The 16,714-nt window shown below is 38.4% G+C and overlaps 2 protein-coding genes across 4 annotated transcripts in view; one reads left to right on the top strand and one right to left on the bottom strand.

The window, feature by feature from the left end:
- Window positions 1–2,979, top strand: part of apba1b (amyloid beta (A4) precursor protein-binding, family A, member 1b) — an 11,124-nt gene extending 8,145 nt beyond the window's left edge. For both annotated transcript variants that reach the window (XM_043250285.1, XM_043250286.1), the window contains 6 exons: window positions 373–576; window positions 664–843; window positions 973–1,185; window positions 1,904–2,023; window positions 2,101–2,241; window positions 2,534–2,979. In XM_043250285.1, the coding sequence (XP_043106220.1) occupies window positions 373–576; window positions 664–843; window positions 973–1,185; window positions 1,904–2,023; window positions 2,101–2,241; window positions 2,534–2,605 (930 nt within the window). In that variant the 3' untranslated portion in view covers window positions 2,606–2,979. The remainder of the gene's footprint in view (window positions 1–372; window positions 577–663; window positions 844–972; window positions 1,186–1,903; window positions 2,024–2,100; window positions 2,242–2,533) is intronic.
- Window positions 2,980–3,630: 651 nt separating this feature from the next.
- Window positions 3,631–16,714, bottom strand: part of tjp2a (tight junction protein 2a (zona occludens 2)) — a 29,589-nt gene continuing 16,505 nt past the window's right edge. For both annotated transcript variants that reach the window (XM_043250284.1, XM_043250283.1), the window contains exons 5-24: window positions 16,177–16,279; window positions 15,044–15,728; window positions 14,398–14,501; window positions 13,159–13,312; window positions 12,355–12,466; window positions 11,756–11,874; window positions 10,901–11,000; window positions 10,094–10,244; window positions 9,897–10,005; window positions 9,471–9,690; window positions 9,111–9,295; window positions 8,365–8,460; window positions 8,201–8,280; window positions 7,913–8,123; window positions 7,150–7,250; window positions 6,804–7,025; window positions 5,756–5,857; window positions 5,400–5,684; window positions 4,414–4,496; window positions 3,631–4,325 (exon numbers count right to left, since the gene is read on the bottom strand). In XM_043250284.1, the coding sequence (XP_043106219.1) occupies window positions 4,169–4,325; window positions 4,414–4,496; window positions 5,400–5,684; window positions 5,756–5,857; window positions 6,804–7,025; window positions 7,150–7,250; window positions 7,913–8,123; window positions 8,201–8,280; window positions 8,365–8,460; window positions 9,111–9,295; window positions 9,471–9,690; window positions 9,897–10,005; window positions 10,094–10,244; window positions 10,901–11,000; window positions 11,756–11,874; window positions 12,355–12,466; window positions 13,159–13,312; window positions 14,398–14,501; window positions 15,044–15,728; window positions 16,177–16,279 (3,379 nt within the window). In that variant the 3' untranslated portion in view covers window positions 3,631–4,168. The remainder of the gene's footprint in view (window positions 4,326–4,413; window positions 4,497–5,399; window positions 5,685–5,755; window positions 5,858–6,803; window positions 7,026–7,149; window positions 7,251–7,912; window positions 8,124–8,200; window positions 8,281–8,364; window positions 8,461–9,110; window positions 9,296–9,470; window positions 9,691–9,896; window positions 10,006–10,093; window positions 10,245–10,900; window positions 11,001–11,755; window positions 11,875–12,354; window positions 12,467–13,158; window positions 13,313–14,397; window positions 14,502–15,043; window positions 15,729–16,176; window positions 16,280–16,714) is intronic.

Genomic DNA, 16,714 nt, shown 5'->3' with positions numbered 1-16,714 from the left:
TAAAAGAATGAAATAAAAAGTAGTTTGTATGCTTGGTAATCAATTTGGCTTGTTTATTTTGTTATATTTTGTTGTATTTGTCATATTACAATTTTTTATATTTCATTATATTTGTAAAAGAAAAAAAGAAAAATACTTGTTACATTCTAAAAACATAATCGTATTTTTTTTTAAAGCAATTGACATTTTTTAAAGCATAAAAAGCCGATATGAATACTGAGATCACATTTCTAAGAAGTCGCCGCGTGTTTAACCTAGCTTTTTCTTTTTATTCGTTGTGGATTCTTATTTTTGACCCAGATATGCAGTTAAAGAAATAATTTAGCAAATTATTACGTCAAAAAAGCCAGCCGACTCTCGCTGTCTCTGCAGGACACCATGATGGACCATCCGCTGAGGACCATCTCGTACATCGCTGACATCGGGAACATGGTTGTGCTGATGGCTCGCAGGAAGATGATCCGCTCTCAGAGCGCTCAGGAGAACTTAGACTCGGCGGAGACGCAGCACACGAACCCAGCGCGGGACGACCACCGCCAGTACAGGATGATCTGTCACGTGTTCGAGTCTGAAGACGTACGCCCATGCACTGTTACACCACGCTCTTCAGTAAAGAATCCCGATTATTGACGTTTCTCGTATTTCCTTGGCGCTTCCTCTCAGGCTCAGCTGATTGCTCAGTCCATCGGTCAGGCCTTCAGCGTGGCGTATCAGGAGTTCCTGAGAGCCAATGGCATTGATCCAGAGGACCTGAGCCAGAGAGAGTACAGCGACCTGCTCAACACTCAGGACATGTACAACGACGACCTCATTCACTTCTCCAAGTCTGAAAACTGCAGAGATGTGAGTTAACCAGTCGACTTTTTGGGTTTTCCAGCGGCCTGTTTGTTAACAAGCCAAACTAAACTAAAATGTTGCGTTGTTATCTGGAGTGAGCACACCGCGGCAGTGTTCGGGATGTGTTTGTGTCAGGTCTACATCGAAAAGCAGAAGGGCGAGATCCTTGGCGTGGTGATCGTGGAGTCCGGCTGGGGCTCCATCCTCCCCACGGTCATCATCGCCAGCCTGATGCACGGCGGACCCGCGGCCAAGTCCGGAAGACTGAACATCGGCGATCAGATCATGACGGTCAACGGCACCAGTCTGGTCGGCCTGCCGCTCTCCACCTGCCAGAGCATCATTAAAGTAGGACTTTCCTTCACATATATGCAAGCGTCGTAGCTTTTAGTTTAAGCTAAAGAGGAGTCGATGTTAGCGTGTTGCTAAGCTAACGACTCGGTACTCTAATAATCATATAAATAAACGTGTTGGGTGTAATTGAATGGGTTGGTTCACCCAGAAATGTAAATACTGTGATTAATTACTCACCCTCACGTCGTTCCAAACCCATCCCGGACAGCAAGCAGTGTAGGTCCAGATCTGGCCAACATCTGGCCTGTATGGATTGCACATGTTTCCATCATAAATCTCTTATTTTGTGCTCCAAAGTTGATGAAAATCGTGGAAAGACACAAGCAATTAAAAAATAAAGTACCTAACACTGCATAGCGCACACAAAAGTTATAATATTGTTAATATGTTTAACTGGTGTTGGCAGCTTTTCTCAAAAACACTGGTGGGGAAAGAGTTAAACTGTTTGGTGAATCAGTCCAGTCACAATTAAATCAGAAATGGGTTCAGTTAAATCATAAATTAAAAAAAAAAAAAAAAAAAAAAAAAAATATATATATATATATATATATATATATATATATATATATATATATATATATATATATATTGTTGCAAAATTAAGGAAATATTAAATTGGTTATATATATTGGTTATATATTTTTGTCATTTACTGTCGGTCAGCATGTATTCTGGGATTGATTTTTTGTCACTAATGCTGTTGTGTGTTCAGGGGCTCAAGGCTCAATCCAGGATCAAGATGAACATCGTCAGGTGTCCTCCCGTGACCATGGTGCTCATACGCAGACCAGACCTGCGCTACCAGCTGGGTTTCAGCGTGCAGAACGGCATTGTGGGTACTCAGATTAAAACAGAGGCGTGTGCTGTGTTTAGCGCAGCAGCTGCTGACAGAGGTCGCGTTGTGTTCAGATCTGCAGTCTGATGCGAGGAGGCATCGCTGAGCGAGGAGGCGTCCGCGTCGGCCATCGAATCATCGAGATCAACGGTCAGAGCGTAGTGGCCACTCCCCACGAGAAGATCGTCCACATCCTGTCAAACGCTGTGGGAGAGGTAACCTAACACTGATTTCTAGTCGTGTCCTAAATAGTTTCACTTTCACGACGAAACACGGCGTCTCCGGAACATGGCGCCCGCAGCAACACTACAGACAGAATGATAGCTCCGCCTTCTTTCTTCATGTAAACATGAGAGGTGCTATGAAGACACACACACACTTTTGTGCCGTTTGTGTAGTCATAACTTTTAAAAAGATCTAGTCTTTGAAGATTTACAGATCTTTATACACCAAGAGGAACACTCTAAAGAGAAAGGAAAATGTAAACGTTTTTTTTGTTTTTGTCAGATCCACATGAAGACCATGCCTGCAGCCATGTACCGCCTCCTCACGGCCCAGGAACAACCCGTCTACATCTGAAACTACACCATCACCTCCACACGCGGAGCTCTTATTTATTTAAAGATAAATATTACTGTTTACATATTTATTTAACTGGATGTATTTATTTATTTATGTATCATTCCATTAGCGCAGAAAGCGAACCATTCCAGCACCATGTGACCTGCCTTAATCTCTCTGGTCTGACGGATCACTCCACCGGCATTACAACCAAAGAGAAATGAATGCAGATCGATCATGTGACTGGACCCAAACCATCACAGAGATCAATGGCACCGAGCAGAGGAACACAGGAACGCTGTAATCCAGCTCTGCCGTTCTCCAAGTAAAGGATTCAATCAGTTCCACACGTTGCTTTGTGTTCATTAAAGATGTGCATTTTATACACTTCACATTCATGCACGTTTCTGTGTGGTTGACGGGGGTCACTTTTTCAGATTAGAGTCACAATCTGACTACTTTTATTTATTTTTCTGGTTAATTCTTCACCATTCAACATTATAATACGGTTGTGAGTTTTAACAGACAACGGCAGCATTCGTGAGTAAACCTGTAGAATTATAAAGTAAACTCTGAAACGGTCGAACAGTACAGGAACGGAGAAAAATTAAGTAGTCGGGGTCTCTTAGGTTCACAAAACCGGCAGCTATTTAATCAAATAATATGTAAAGGTTATTACGGTTAACTTTTGTGTGAACGTATTCTAAAATGAAAGTCATTCCTGTGATAAAAGCTGTATTTTCGGCTTACTCCAGCCTTCAATGTCACGCGATTCTTCAGAAATCATTCTAATAATGTAGTTATAAAAAAACATTGCTAAAAAAAAAAAAATTATGACATATGTGCTACTCAGTATGCATGTAGACACCATGAGATTTAAAAAAATAACGGATCAATCAATTTGACGCATCTAAATATAATAGCACAATAAATGCGAATTATTATAATTAAAGTCTTTTAAAAACTCTGTTAAATCCTGCTCTGCATATGGTTTGGGTTATTAATAGCAATAAGTGAGGAAAGCATGAACAAGACGAGCAAAGTAACAACATTAAAAGTTTATTTATTAGTCTTTAAAATTGAAAAATCCCACAACTCTGTTATATTAGAGGATCAACCTAAAGCACCGATCAGACACACACCGTGAACGATACACATGATCTCAGAAGCGACGTGACGTGATTTCATCACAGTAATGCAGCGAGCATGCGCTAAGCTTTAAGTTGACACAGGACTGATCGATGACATTAAGGCACTTCAGCAGATGTACTGGAAGAATAACGTTTAACCCACTTTCACGTTCGGTTCTCGGCAAACTTCAGCAGTGTAAAGGAGGAGAGTGTAACGTTACCTCCATCCAACAGCGTTCAGCAGAAGCGGATAACATGGCATTGTGGGAAAAAATAAAAACCAAAAGACGTACAAACAGTCTGAAAGAAAAAAAAAAAGAAACTACATGCAGACAAGAAGTATACACTGAAATTCCATATAAAAACATAGCGGGTATAAAAAGATGCTGTTTTATGAATGCCGCGTTTATACTGCATGTGTGTTTCTGTCCCTCTCACACGCTGGTTTGTGTTAGAGCTCAGTGTCGTTGTATTTCTGGGGGTTGTAGTAGCCCCTGCGGGTCTGGTCAGCCAGCTGCCGGCGGTACTCCTCTTCATCATCATCATCGGCGCGGTGGTGAGAGCGGCTCTCTTTGGAGGAGCTCTGGGACTCAGAGTTTGAGCTGGAGCTGACGGAAACACAGTTCAACAATCAACATCTCTGTTGAGATGAGCGTTAGCTGAGGAGAAAAGAGAAAAAAAAAAGGACAATCTTACCCAATCGGTTGAGGCCTGTTTTGGTTTGGTTTTGGCTTGTGGGGGACTGCATAAATATCTGGATGCTTCTGAGATATTTCCAGCTGTTAACAACAACAACAGTTCTGAACGTAAAAATAATGCCATTTTCAATCACAAAAATAAATGTCCTGATTATTTATCACTGAAAAAAAAAAAATCATATGTTACAGTGTGAATATATAATTATTAGTGCTGTCAAACGATTAATCGCATCCATAAAAGTTTGTTTACATAATATATGAATGTGTACTATGTTTATTTATTAATCATATGTATACATTCATAGGTTTAATTAATCACAATTATTTTACAATACTAATAATTATATTTCTATATTACATAATTATAGTATTACATATACATTATATACATATACACACACATATGTATATATACACACACTAAATAAATATTTATAGTGTATAGATACACATTTTTGTAATACTATATATTTTTAGATTGTATACCCCAAATCAGCCTGTTGATATTGTTTGGTTTAATTTTAAAATAAATAATTTCACATGTTTCAAATATGCTTAACTGACAATGAAAGTCATTGAAAGTAATTAACAAAAAAAAATTTAAATTAAAAATATTAAAAATAAATATTTGATATTCTTTTGAATGACAGCAATTTCCAATTTCTGGAATCTTTATTTTTCATGAACGGATATACTTCAAAAAATTTTAAAGAAAAGAAAATTATATATTATAATTTATATACCATTACATTATAGATGATATAGAAATAGCTATTATATATTATTATTCATTTTTAACTGATTTAATTGCATCCAAAATAAAATAAAAAAATGTTTAATGTACATAATATATATGTGTACTGTGTATATTTATTATGTATATAAAGACACATGGCAATTCATTTCCTTAATTTAGTTTATGCCATATAAAACCGTTTCTTGTGAGCCTATGGGTGCATCGTGTGAATGAGACGAGACACAAACCCGCGCTTGCTCCGCCTCCTGCAGCTCCAGCATCCTTTTGGCCCGGGCCAGGTGATCCATCTGCTCGAAGGCCTTCACCTTCCCCCTGAAGGTGCGGTTGGCGGGGTCATCGAGGGGGTCGTCGGACGTGGTGTCGTCTGCCGGGCCTGTCCTCAGGGTGAAGCTGGGCTTCTGGGCGACGGGCGGAGGAAGAGGCCTGCCGCTGACCGGGGCATCACTGCTGACCGTGCTGCTGGAGCGAGAGTCGAAGCTCCTGGAGTCTGCGGGACGTGAAGCTGCCCGGACCTGCGGGAACAACACCGGGGTGAGCGTCTGAGACCAGCTCCACAGACACCTCAGACGACGGCTACACTGACCTTCGGGGGCTCGGGGACAAATGATGGAGGCGGGCTGGGGTCCCGATGCACCTCTTTACTCGTAGGCTTCTTTAAACGCTCGTGAGGAACAGGTATGGGTCTCTGCGGCAGAGAGAGGGAAGAAAAAGAAAACCTTCTATAACAGACAAGTCTTCAATTACTTTGATATAAAAAGAAAAACAACATTATGAATGTTTCCTGGGGTTTTTTGTATTACAATAAATATTATTACTTTTATCATCTTTATGTACACCAAAACAATTTTCTAATAAAAAAATAAATGACAAAATATAGAATATTATTATTACAATTTAAAATATTTAAATACATTTTTAAATGTAATATATTCCTTTAGTTTTGTCAGAATCATTAGTCACTTTTGATCACTTTATTATAAAAATATATATATATATATATACACACACACACACACACATTATATATATATATATATATATATATATATATATATATATATATATATATATATATATATATAACCAATTTTTTTTTTAAAGATAAATTCTATATAACAAAAGAAAGACAAGGAAAGTTTCCTGTAAGTTACGTCAGCGAGGTGTGACCAGCAAGCAGGAAGTCATTTATCATAAAGTATAAAACTATATCTCTGAATAGATCCTTGTGAAAAGGCTTTGACATTCATTAAAAAAAAAAACTCTTCATACCATTTATAACATAAGAAGTCTTGTTAGTTGGAAAATACCTTCTTGCCTTAAAATGTTCAAAAACATTGTATGTACATTCACATACATTTAAACTATTTGACTTAAAACCAAAAGGGGGTTGAAATCCACATACATTCAGTATGACTGAAAACCAGCGTGTGATTTCTGGCAGATCATTTAAAGATGATTTGTGTCAGACTGAACATAAATGTGTATTTTCTGAAGAGACCCGTGGAGAGCACGAGCACTTCTCTCGTCACTGATACTCGTATACGGCGCTCGGTGATAATGATATGGATACTGAAGCGGGTGTTTGTAATGAAGGTAGTTTATGGGCAGGGCTGACGGAGGTGTACACTCACATCCTCACTAACAGGCTCAGACGAGCGGCTGATGGCTGACATGGGCTGTGGCTCGTCAGTGGACTCGTCCAGCTCGTTATCGGTGTAGGCTCCGCCCTCATCCGCGGTGTCCTCGTAATCGCTGGTCAGACGGCTGTCCATGCTCAGGTAGTCTGCGCTCATGGCTGACAGGTATGACATGCGGTCATCGTGGAGATCCAAGTCCTCCTCAGACCCATCCAGCTGAAGTGAGAAACAAATACCTCTCAAAAGCACTGATGATGGTATCTTCTCATGTCAATTAAGGCCGGCATTAACTTATACGATGAACTCAATTAGTGAAACTTCTTTGCTTGAGGTTGCTTACCTTGCTTTCACAGACCCAGACAGCTTTATCTTGTTGTTCTCGTATTGCATCCTTGAGACTTCCATACCAGGCGTCATGGGAAGCGTTCAGATCAACGGTAGCTGGACAAGGAAGCTTATTTTAGACATTTACAACTTTAAGGAATTTTTTAATTTTTTATCTATAATTATAATTTTAATTTCCGAGAGTGAACCTCTGTTTTGTAGCACTTTGCGCTATATAAATGAAAAATAAATGTGTGTATATATATATATATATATATATATATATATATATATATATATATATATATATATATATATATATATATATATAATGTTGTTACATTTTTAATAGAATATTTTTTCAGATATTAAATTATTACCGTTATGGATTGATTTGATTATCAACATTTTTATCATAAAATAAACTGTATTAATTATGAAATCCAGAAAAATAACCCAACATTTATGGAAAATTTTTTGAGCTTGAGTTTTAAGAAGTCAACTGATCAGACATGCTTTTTGATGAATAAAGTTCAAACCATTAAAGTGCAATGATGACAAAAAAAAGGGAAAAAATACAATTATAGTCCTAAATTAAATTGTTATTAAATGGATTTAAATTATTAACACTTCTTTACTGATTGCTAACATTTAATTTAAAAAAACTAAATGTTAAAAACTGAATCCAGAAAAAAAAAAAAAAAAAAAAAAAAAAGAACTGGGGAAAAAAATTAAATGAATCTTATATGACTTTCTGAGGAAAGGCTCATGGGACTAACCAGTGAACAGGTGTGAGCAGGTCTTCCTCAGTTTAACGGCTTGTTCGTAAAGCTTGCGTGAGCTGCGGTTAGAGCTGGGAACCAGGCGGTTTCTCATGGTCTTCACCCCCTGCTTGCTGTCTGGGTTGAGGAAAATGACGATGGGATACCACTGGGTGTAGTTTAGGGTGTCCACAGCCTTTGGAGTGACGTCAAGCAAAGCATGTCGGTCCTAAAACAAGAAAAGAACATTGTTAGATGCTGATGAATTGCTGTTGCTCACTAATTCAGAAGGATGACTGTGTTTACCTGCTCAATGATCTGACGAATGGTATTGAGTCTCACAACGCCAGACGACTTCTCTGAGCCCGCATCTTTAGGTTCGGTCTCTATCGTTAGAAAAACAGATTAAACACCTTCTCCACAACTACACGTCAGCGGAAAAGAGATCTTTCATACAATGAACTGCTTACTAGCTGTGACAAACTCATCTGGAAGATCATTGCTCAGTTTTTCATTGGCTGCGTCTGAAATGGGTCCGAATATTACGACAGGTCTTCTGAACCCAGCTGGTGGAGGAGAGAAAGAAAAACACTTAGTACGCAAGCATGTCAAGCTTCTTAACTAAAATGACCTAAAAATCAATAAATAAACTAAAATAAAATCTAACAATAATACATATCAATTTCATTTTAAACTAATATTAAAATACTGTAGAATAATATATATATATATATACACATACACACACACACACACACACAAATAGTATATAAATAATACATAAATTTCATTTTACACTAATATTAAAATAATGTAGTGTATATATATATATATATATATATATATATATATATATATATATATATATTTTAGTAATTTTAATTAAATATATTAAACAAAAAAGGCACTCAGTGTTTTAATTATAAATTTAAAAAATACAAAAAAAGAAAAAGCATATTCATAATGTAAAAATTCATATAAGTCATGTATAAACACAATTTAAAACAAAACTAGCTTTTTTTAAATATGTTTCAGAGCCTCAAGTGAAACAGCAGTTGAAATAAAAAAAAAGTTTAGTTCTTAAATTTACTTTATTAATACAGATAATTAATAAAATAAACGAACAAATAATGAATAAAAAAAAAAAACCCCTAACAATAAGTCTTGACATTTTTATTAATTTATTTATGCCCAAAACAACGCATGATGGGCGTACCTTCCCGCAGCACCACTCTCTCGTAGGCTGGGAAGCGTGTAGTGACGGGGGCAGCGCTCAGATCCTCTCTGCTCTTACGGAGGTCTTTCTTCTTGGCAGCTCTTTGACCTCTCAGCCTCCAGAAATCACCTCGGTCATTGGCAGCGCCTTTCTGTGCGCTCTGAACATTTGCCATCTGCTCCGCTCTAACCGTATACAGATAAATACAACGATTACCCAAACACCCAATAACGTGCGTTTAACATCAACGTGAAGCAGCAGACCAGGCCACGTGAGCAAACGTGGATCAGTTTTAAATTCATGTTGAGCTGTCCTCATAGTAGTGCTAAATAAATAGAACAGGACTATTTCACATCTCACCTGCTCTTGCTGGGGATGATTCCTTTCTCCAGGAGCTGGTTGTCTTTGTCCATGCGGATGGCGAGCCAGTTACCCAGCTTTCCATCATAGAGAGTGTCCACCACTTTAAATATCTCTCCTCTGGAGAAGGTCAAGCTCTGAGGAAGCTCTTTCTCATATTCGAAATGAGTTCTGATGAAGAAGCTATCGCCTCGTCCAGACGCCAGGATGTCTTTGTAAACTAAAATAAAACGAATGAAAGTTAGTCACAGCTCTTCTACGGCTCAAAATTACAAAGCAAATAACTTTTTCGATACAAATTTTCAATGCATTTTAAAATGGAATTATTCCAGTGATGCGTAGCTGGATTTTTAGCAACATTACTCCAGTCTTACTGGCCCCACATCACTCTATAGTATATTATACTCATGTGTGTTAACAACGTACCATCAGGCTTGCTTTGAGCCAAGATGGTCACGTCCTCTCCTTTAGGAATCTCTAGTAAATACAGGACAGCATCTTCCCGAACCATTCCTCTGAAATCCATATTATTCACCTGCAGGGGAAGAAAAACACAAATGGCCAATGTGGGAACACGTATGATGGATACAGACGCATAAGATGCACAGGCAGGGATGTTGCACCTTCACGATCTGGTCTCCGGTGCGGAGTCCCTCGACGTCCGCAGGACTGTCCTCCTGAACGCCTGCGATAAAAATGCCCACGTCGTTCCCTCCGGCGAGACGCAGGCCAACGCTATCGCCCTTCTGGAAGCGCACCATCACAGTGTTGGGGCTGTGGGAGATTATTCGTTAGAAACACCAAGTTATCTCGATGTATCAGCAATGCACATGAGAAGAATATTTTAAGGAGCGTCTCTAGATAATACTGGAAAACATTTAAGGCAGAAATGGATACTCAAAAGAAATAGTTCGTTGGTGGCTATTTTTGCTGAAGTATACTGCCACATCCCTTTATCAAATATGAATTTTAACAAATTAAATTAACAATACGGACAGCTTTCAAGTTCATCTTAAAGTGCCCCTATTATGGGTTTTTGAAAATGAGCTTTTATACAAGCTCTAAGTGAATAAATACATCCTGCGGAGCTTTAATCTGAAAGTGCACCGTGTGTACCGTCTCTCAAAAGAAACTGTAACATGTTGACATCAACACAAATCATTAGCATATTGCAGCTCACTAGTTGGTCTTTTCGTGTTGGTCTGAATGAAAATGCTAATTGCTTATTCACCACTAGGTGCTGACTTTGGAGAGTTAAAAGCTCAGACTGCTTTAAACCAAATCAACCAATCACTGCACATTAGTGTCACGCAACAAATAAATGCCTATTATAAGAAAATTAGTGTGCAAAATCTAAACCTTTCATAACCCCGTAATAGGGACACTTTTAAAATCTAAATTCAAAAGCCAAGAGTGAATCCAGTACAAACCCGTATATCTCCTGCTCCTCCAGACTGGGCTGCAGGGGGACCTTTGGCAGAGGCTTGGCTTTTACTGGAACACTTTTTGGAGCAGCATTTACCACAGGAACTGAATAATAAAAAAAAAACACACCTGATCTCATCATCCGTTTCTTCTATTCATCCGATTCTACATGCTGAAAGTGAACACATATTGCATTCAAGTCTCGAACTCTATCCTGCAATACCTGGAGGGCAGAGTTTAGCTCTAAATCACACCTGCTTTTTTCAGCTTCTACTACTCCGGAAGACCCCGATTAGCCTAAGCAGGTGTGTTTGATTAGGGTCGAAGCTAAACCGTGCGGAGCTGTGGCCCTCCAGGGCTCAAGTTTGAAACCAGTGCATTAAAAAAAACTCAGTTTTCAATAAAAAATTCAAAGTGGGCTTCGCGGACCCCTGGTGGTCAGTCAGTGAATTGCAGGGAGTTAGTGAGCTGGTAAATGATCACGATGACAACCCGTTCCGCTCTGCGTTGTAAGCCTACTGCGCGGTATTTTCACCTTCTGTCCAACGCGTCTCCTATTGAGAAAATGCCATGCATGTCTGTTGATTGGAAAAAATGCACTCGCTTTCTCTCGCTTACTTCCAACGTGCTTAGAAACATAAATATGCACGTCTGACAAATGTAAATCGCTAGTATAACTGTAGTGGATGTATCTATCTTACACGGGTCCCGAAATGTCCCTGAAAATCACATCTACTGTCCAGCAACGGATCTAGTGTCAGGTGGTCATCATATACATGGTATGCCTTCAGACGTATACCATTCGTAAGCTAATAATAATAATAAAAAGTGAACCCCCTGGTGTAGTGTAAACGTGGTACCTGGAGACTCGCTGCGAGGTTCTTCCTTCTCTATGGGCGGAGGCGGGAGATCCACCGGCGCCGCTCTGAACGGAGTCGGCATCGCTCCCATTTTAGCCAGCCTGTTAGGAGGCTCATCTCTACCAACAGAAGAAAATTAATTACTTCCATGCATTAGCTTTTGGAACATTTCTGTTCAACGTGTCGTCATTTCATTTGGAGAAAAAAAAAATAAAAAAATCATACAATGATGCTTGCGCTTCTTTCCTCTTAATATCCTCAATATTAGTTTTAAAATGTTGCTTGACAGCAGTTTAAATAGCAAATCAATTATTTTGAGTAACTAACTTGGATAATGCATTAACTTACATTAAACACACAACGAGAAACGCATTTGTCAGAACATTTATTAAATTTGTATTAATCTGTCAGGTAACTGTTCACTGTTAGATCATGTTAGCTCAGGTCCTTTAAATAATAGTAACCTAAACAACTTTTGAATTTTTTTTTCAATGTTAGTTCATGTTAACTAATGTAGCATGCTAATGTGAACAAACAGAGCCTTATTGTGTTGCAGTCTGGTCAATCAGTGACAGCTGACCTCTTAATAAGTGCATTACCTTTGTTTGTCCTGCAGTCTCTCATTAGAAGAGTGTGAGGAGAGGTCTGAGTGATGACTCCGCCGATCCTCTTGAGGAGAATAGGAGCGGTACGACTCGATCTCGGAGATATCTGAAACACACACATGCAGCACATCATCATCATCAGCTTGCTTTAAAGCACCGACATGTTGACGGTGCACGATGGCTTTTACACCAAACTCTCAAAAAGGTTTGAATCCCGAAACTCAGAGGAACATTGTCGCTTAGAATTTGTTTTCCTTCAAACCTACATCTTACTATTTGATGTAAAAACCAACGTGGAGGATTTTCAGAAGAACAAACTACTTCCAAAAAACGTGGTACAAGTCTTACTAGAGTTTATAAAATGACATTTTTCATAAGCTTTGGATTATGGGTAGGGTTTATGTAATCCTCCCAAAGCCAAAAGCCCTTCTTTCCAATCCAGTGTCAGTACAGCAGTCCAAAAAAAAAAAAAAAAAAAAAAAGGCTAGAGGTCAGAGGTCACTTAGAGATTAAGGCTGGGTTTCGCCAAATACCACATGAAATAAGTCACTATACTGTACATATGTCTTAAGTTTTTTTTACTCCTGTCTATATCCTGAAGGTTTATATATATATATATATATATATATATATATATATATATATATATATATATATATATATATATATATATATATAAAGCTAATTACATTTACCCCCAAAACTACTTGCCCTTTGATATGTCCCACTCCAAAATTTTAACATGAAATGCAAAGCTTCAAGGCTGTTGTTCACCTGTAGGTGTTTTGATCTACTCACCATCCATTTCCGAGTCGCTGTCTGCCATTGGTGGGACTCTGATGAGCACCTGACTGCGATCTCTCTGCACCACCAGCTGCAGCTTCCCACGAGACTTCTCAATCAGCTTCCCTGCGTCGCTCAGAGACAGATTCTCTGTGACCGTCCCGTTGATCTGACACACAGAGAAAAGTCTCATTAAAAAAGAAACTACAACTAATTTTAAGGAAAAAAATATATCTTGTATGAATGAATACTTGATCAAAGTTGATCAAAAGTGACAGTAATGATTCAAATAAATGCTGTTCCTTTGAATATTTGCAAAAAATCAGGAAGCGTCACAATTGTTTTCGGCACTGATAATAATAAGAGATGTTTCCTGACCAACAAATCTGCATATGATTGCATGAAATCATGTGACGCTAACATGATGCAAAAAATTCCTCATTTGATCACAGAAATAAATGACAATTTTTAAAACAAATTGCAAAAAGTGTAATTGGGATAGTCAACATTACAACAGACTGTTGACTGTCATCAGCTCCGGTGGTACAGATGAAATGTGTCTCATTCGTTTTGAAGCAATTGAGAAACTTGAGAAAAAAAAAAAATCTACCTTTTCAGATTTCAAATCGCATCAGAAAAGCATTTATTTTCAGTAAAACTGAAGGAAAGAGTCAAAATGTTGGACAAAGTGTCTTGCAGGGTTATGGTACCTTTAGGGAGGGTTTTATTGTCCCAATAAGGTGCCAACCATTTAATAATTTAAATTGACATTTTACACTTCATTTACAAAAGTTATTATTGCATACCGTTTTATAATGTACTACAATACTGAGATGCATATAATTGCCACAAGTAATATAAACAGTAGAAAATTTAGCTATTTTAACAATGTATATAGAATTTATAGATATTTGCACTTAGTGTAAATAGATTAATACTTCACAAAAAAATGCTATTTTAACTTTTATCACTATTTATCCTTAGTGCAAATAGATGCTGCCATTTAAAATGTATTCACACACACACACACACACACACACACACACACACGTGTTCACTATATATCTGAAATAAATAAATGCAGCTTTGGTGAGCATTAAAAATTGCTTGGTGAGCAAAAACATGAAAAACAAAGAAGTAGTGCTTGCTAGTGCAATGCAAAGTGCATTTTGTAGCCCATAAGCTTATATATTTTGTATATATAGGCTACAAACGTTGTGGTGTGTTTTCTGTGTGGTTGTTCAAGAGACGCACTTTCAGAATAATGTCGCCTTCCTGTAGTTTGCCTTCTTTGGACGCCAGGCCAGTGCTCGTCATCTCTTTGATGAACAGCTGACTGCCAAGACGAAGGCCATACTCTGAACAGGTATGAGAAAACGTGAAGTTAGATGCTAGCAGGTTAAAACTGGAAACAAATAAACAGTTAGTGGGACTTAGTGCTGTTAAAATGAAAAAATAAAAAGTTTTGTTTTCACAATACAGATGTACCGTGCATATTTATTATGTACATATAAACACACACGCGCATGCAAAATGTTTATATATTTAATATTTTTATAATATCATAATATAAATAAGTGCTGTCAAACAATTAAATCACATCCAAAAAAAGTTTGTTTGCATGTACTGTGTACATTATGTAAATACAAATACACACACAGTCAATTTTCAAAATATATACATGTATTTACAGAAATAAATATATGTCTGTATTTATATATGCTTAATAAATATACACAAGACATATTATGCAAAAATAATAATAATAATAATTGAATTGTTTGACAGCACTGATATAAATATAGACATAAATATTTTGAAAACATACTATATGTATTTATTTGTACATAATAAATACACACATGTATAATGCAAACAAAAAATGGTGTTTTGTATCTACCATCATTAGGCCGGTTCTTCAGTAGAGTAACGCTGAGTGGCTTCTCCAGAGGATTGTGTCGTTGTGGAGGCGAGGGCGAGTGATCCAGCCGGTCTCGACTGCCGCTCCTCCTCATGGCTTCGTCCTTCCGCGGGTCGAACCTCCTGCGCTCGAGGTCGCTGGCTAAATTCTCTCTGCTGTATCCCGGCGCCGGTTCCGGCCTGTAGCGAGCGTCAGGACTGTGCGATCTGTCCAGCGTCCGGTCGCTGCGGTACTGTCTGTCCGGACTCCGCTCTCGGTCCAGGTCGTGTTCGCTGCGGTAGCGTCGGTCGGGGCTGTAGTTGCGGTCCAGCATGCGCTCGCTCCGGTAGCGGCGATCCGGACTGTGGTCTCGATCCAGGTTGTGTTCGCTCCGGTAGCGGCGCTCGGGGCTGCGCTCGTGGTCCAGCGTTCGGCCGCGGCTGCCGTCCCGTCTGTACTGTCTGTCGGGGCTCACGCCGCGCTCCAGGCTCCTGCCGCGGCTGCGGTCGTAGTCACGCTCGCGCTCCAGACTGGCGTCGCGCTCGGGGTAGCTGCGGCCGCTGTAGACGCTGCTGCGGCGGTCGTGGTCGTAGTCGTCGTTGTAGTCGCCGCTGAAGACGCGGTCGTCTGGGGACGCCGCGCGTTTCATCATGCTGACGGGAATTTTTCTTGATCTCTTTACCGTCTGATGAAAGATGGGGAATACATGATTATTCGTTAAATACCAAGACTGCGTTTTACTCCCCTTGAAGCATCCTAGGTGAATGTGACTTTATTCAAGACTGCTTCCATGTGCCACAGTCAAAGGGTTTATTACATTTGAAATACGGATATTTAACCTTAAAAAGGCATGATTTTCTATAGAAGGCCTTTATTCAACCCCACCCCTCAAGCTGTGGGAGTAACTTTTTATTATGGATATTTCATGTCTTCTGAACTGTTGACCTGTTTATCTCAATGGAAAGGCTTGGAGGGGGCTGGACAGTTTTTAATATAACTGATTAGATTCTTCGGAAAGAAGAAAGTCATATACACAAGTTGCTACGAAGGTGAGTAGAACACAGTAATTTTCAATTTTGGGGCGAACTAAAGCTTTAATCTTTATTATGACTGAAATTGAAAGTTTCACTTACGATTTTGGCTACTTTGCCGCATTTGCGGAGAGTCTGCACTGCGAAGGTGTGCTGCACCCCGTCCATGGGCACATTGTTGACCTGGATCACTCGGTCGTTTTCACTACACAAACACATCAGAAAGAGACTTCAAAATCACAACCAATTAAGCAACCAGCACAAATAAAACAATTAAAATCTTGAATAATAGTGATGGCAAACAACAAATAAAATGCAAACAATGACATGAAATGCAATTTCAGCAATTGTCAATTGCTTACAACTAAATTCATACACATACCATTGTTTTAATTTGTTAATATTTATATAAACAAGTTTCTTTTTTCACTTTTAAAATGTTTTGTTTTCAAGTAGTGCTATAACAATAATATTTGTAAATATAAATTACGCAAATATTTTCATTATACTGAATTTGTATGTATTTATATAATACATAAATAAAAATAAATATATACTGTACACACACATACATAAATGTAAACAAAACATATTTTAGATGCGTTTAATAATTTGACATTTAATTAACATTTGTATATTA

Source organism: Puntigrus tetrazona, chromosome 10, assembly GCF_018831695.1.
Source record: "Puntigrus tetrazona isolate hp1 chromosome 10, ASM1883169v1, whole genome shotgun sequence".
Classification (NCBI taxonomy): Eukaryota; Metazoa; Chordata; class Actinopteri; order Cypriniformes; family Cyprinidae; genus Puntigrus; species Puntigrus tetrazona.
The sequence above is the reverse complement of the archived record's forward strand: the minus strand, read 5'-3'. Positions and strand labels throughout refer to the sequence as shown.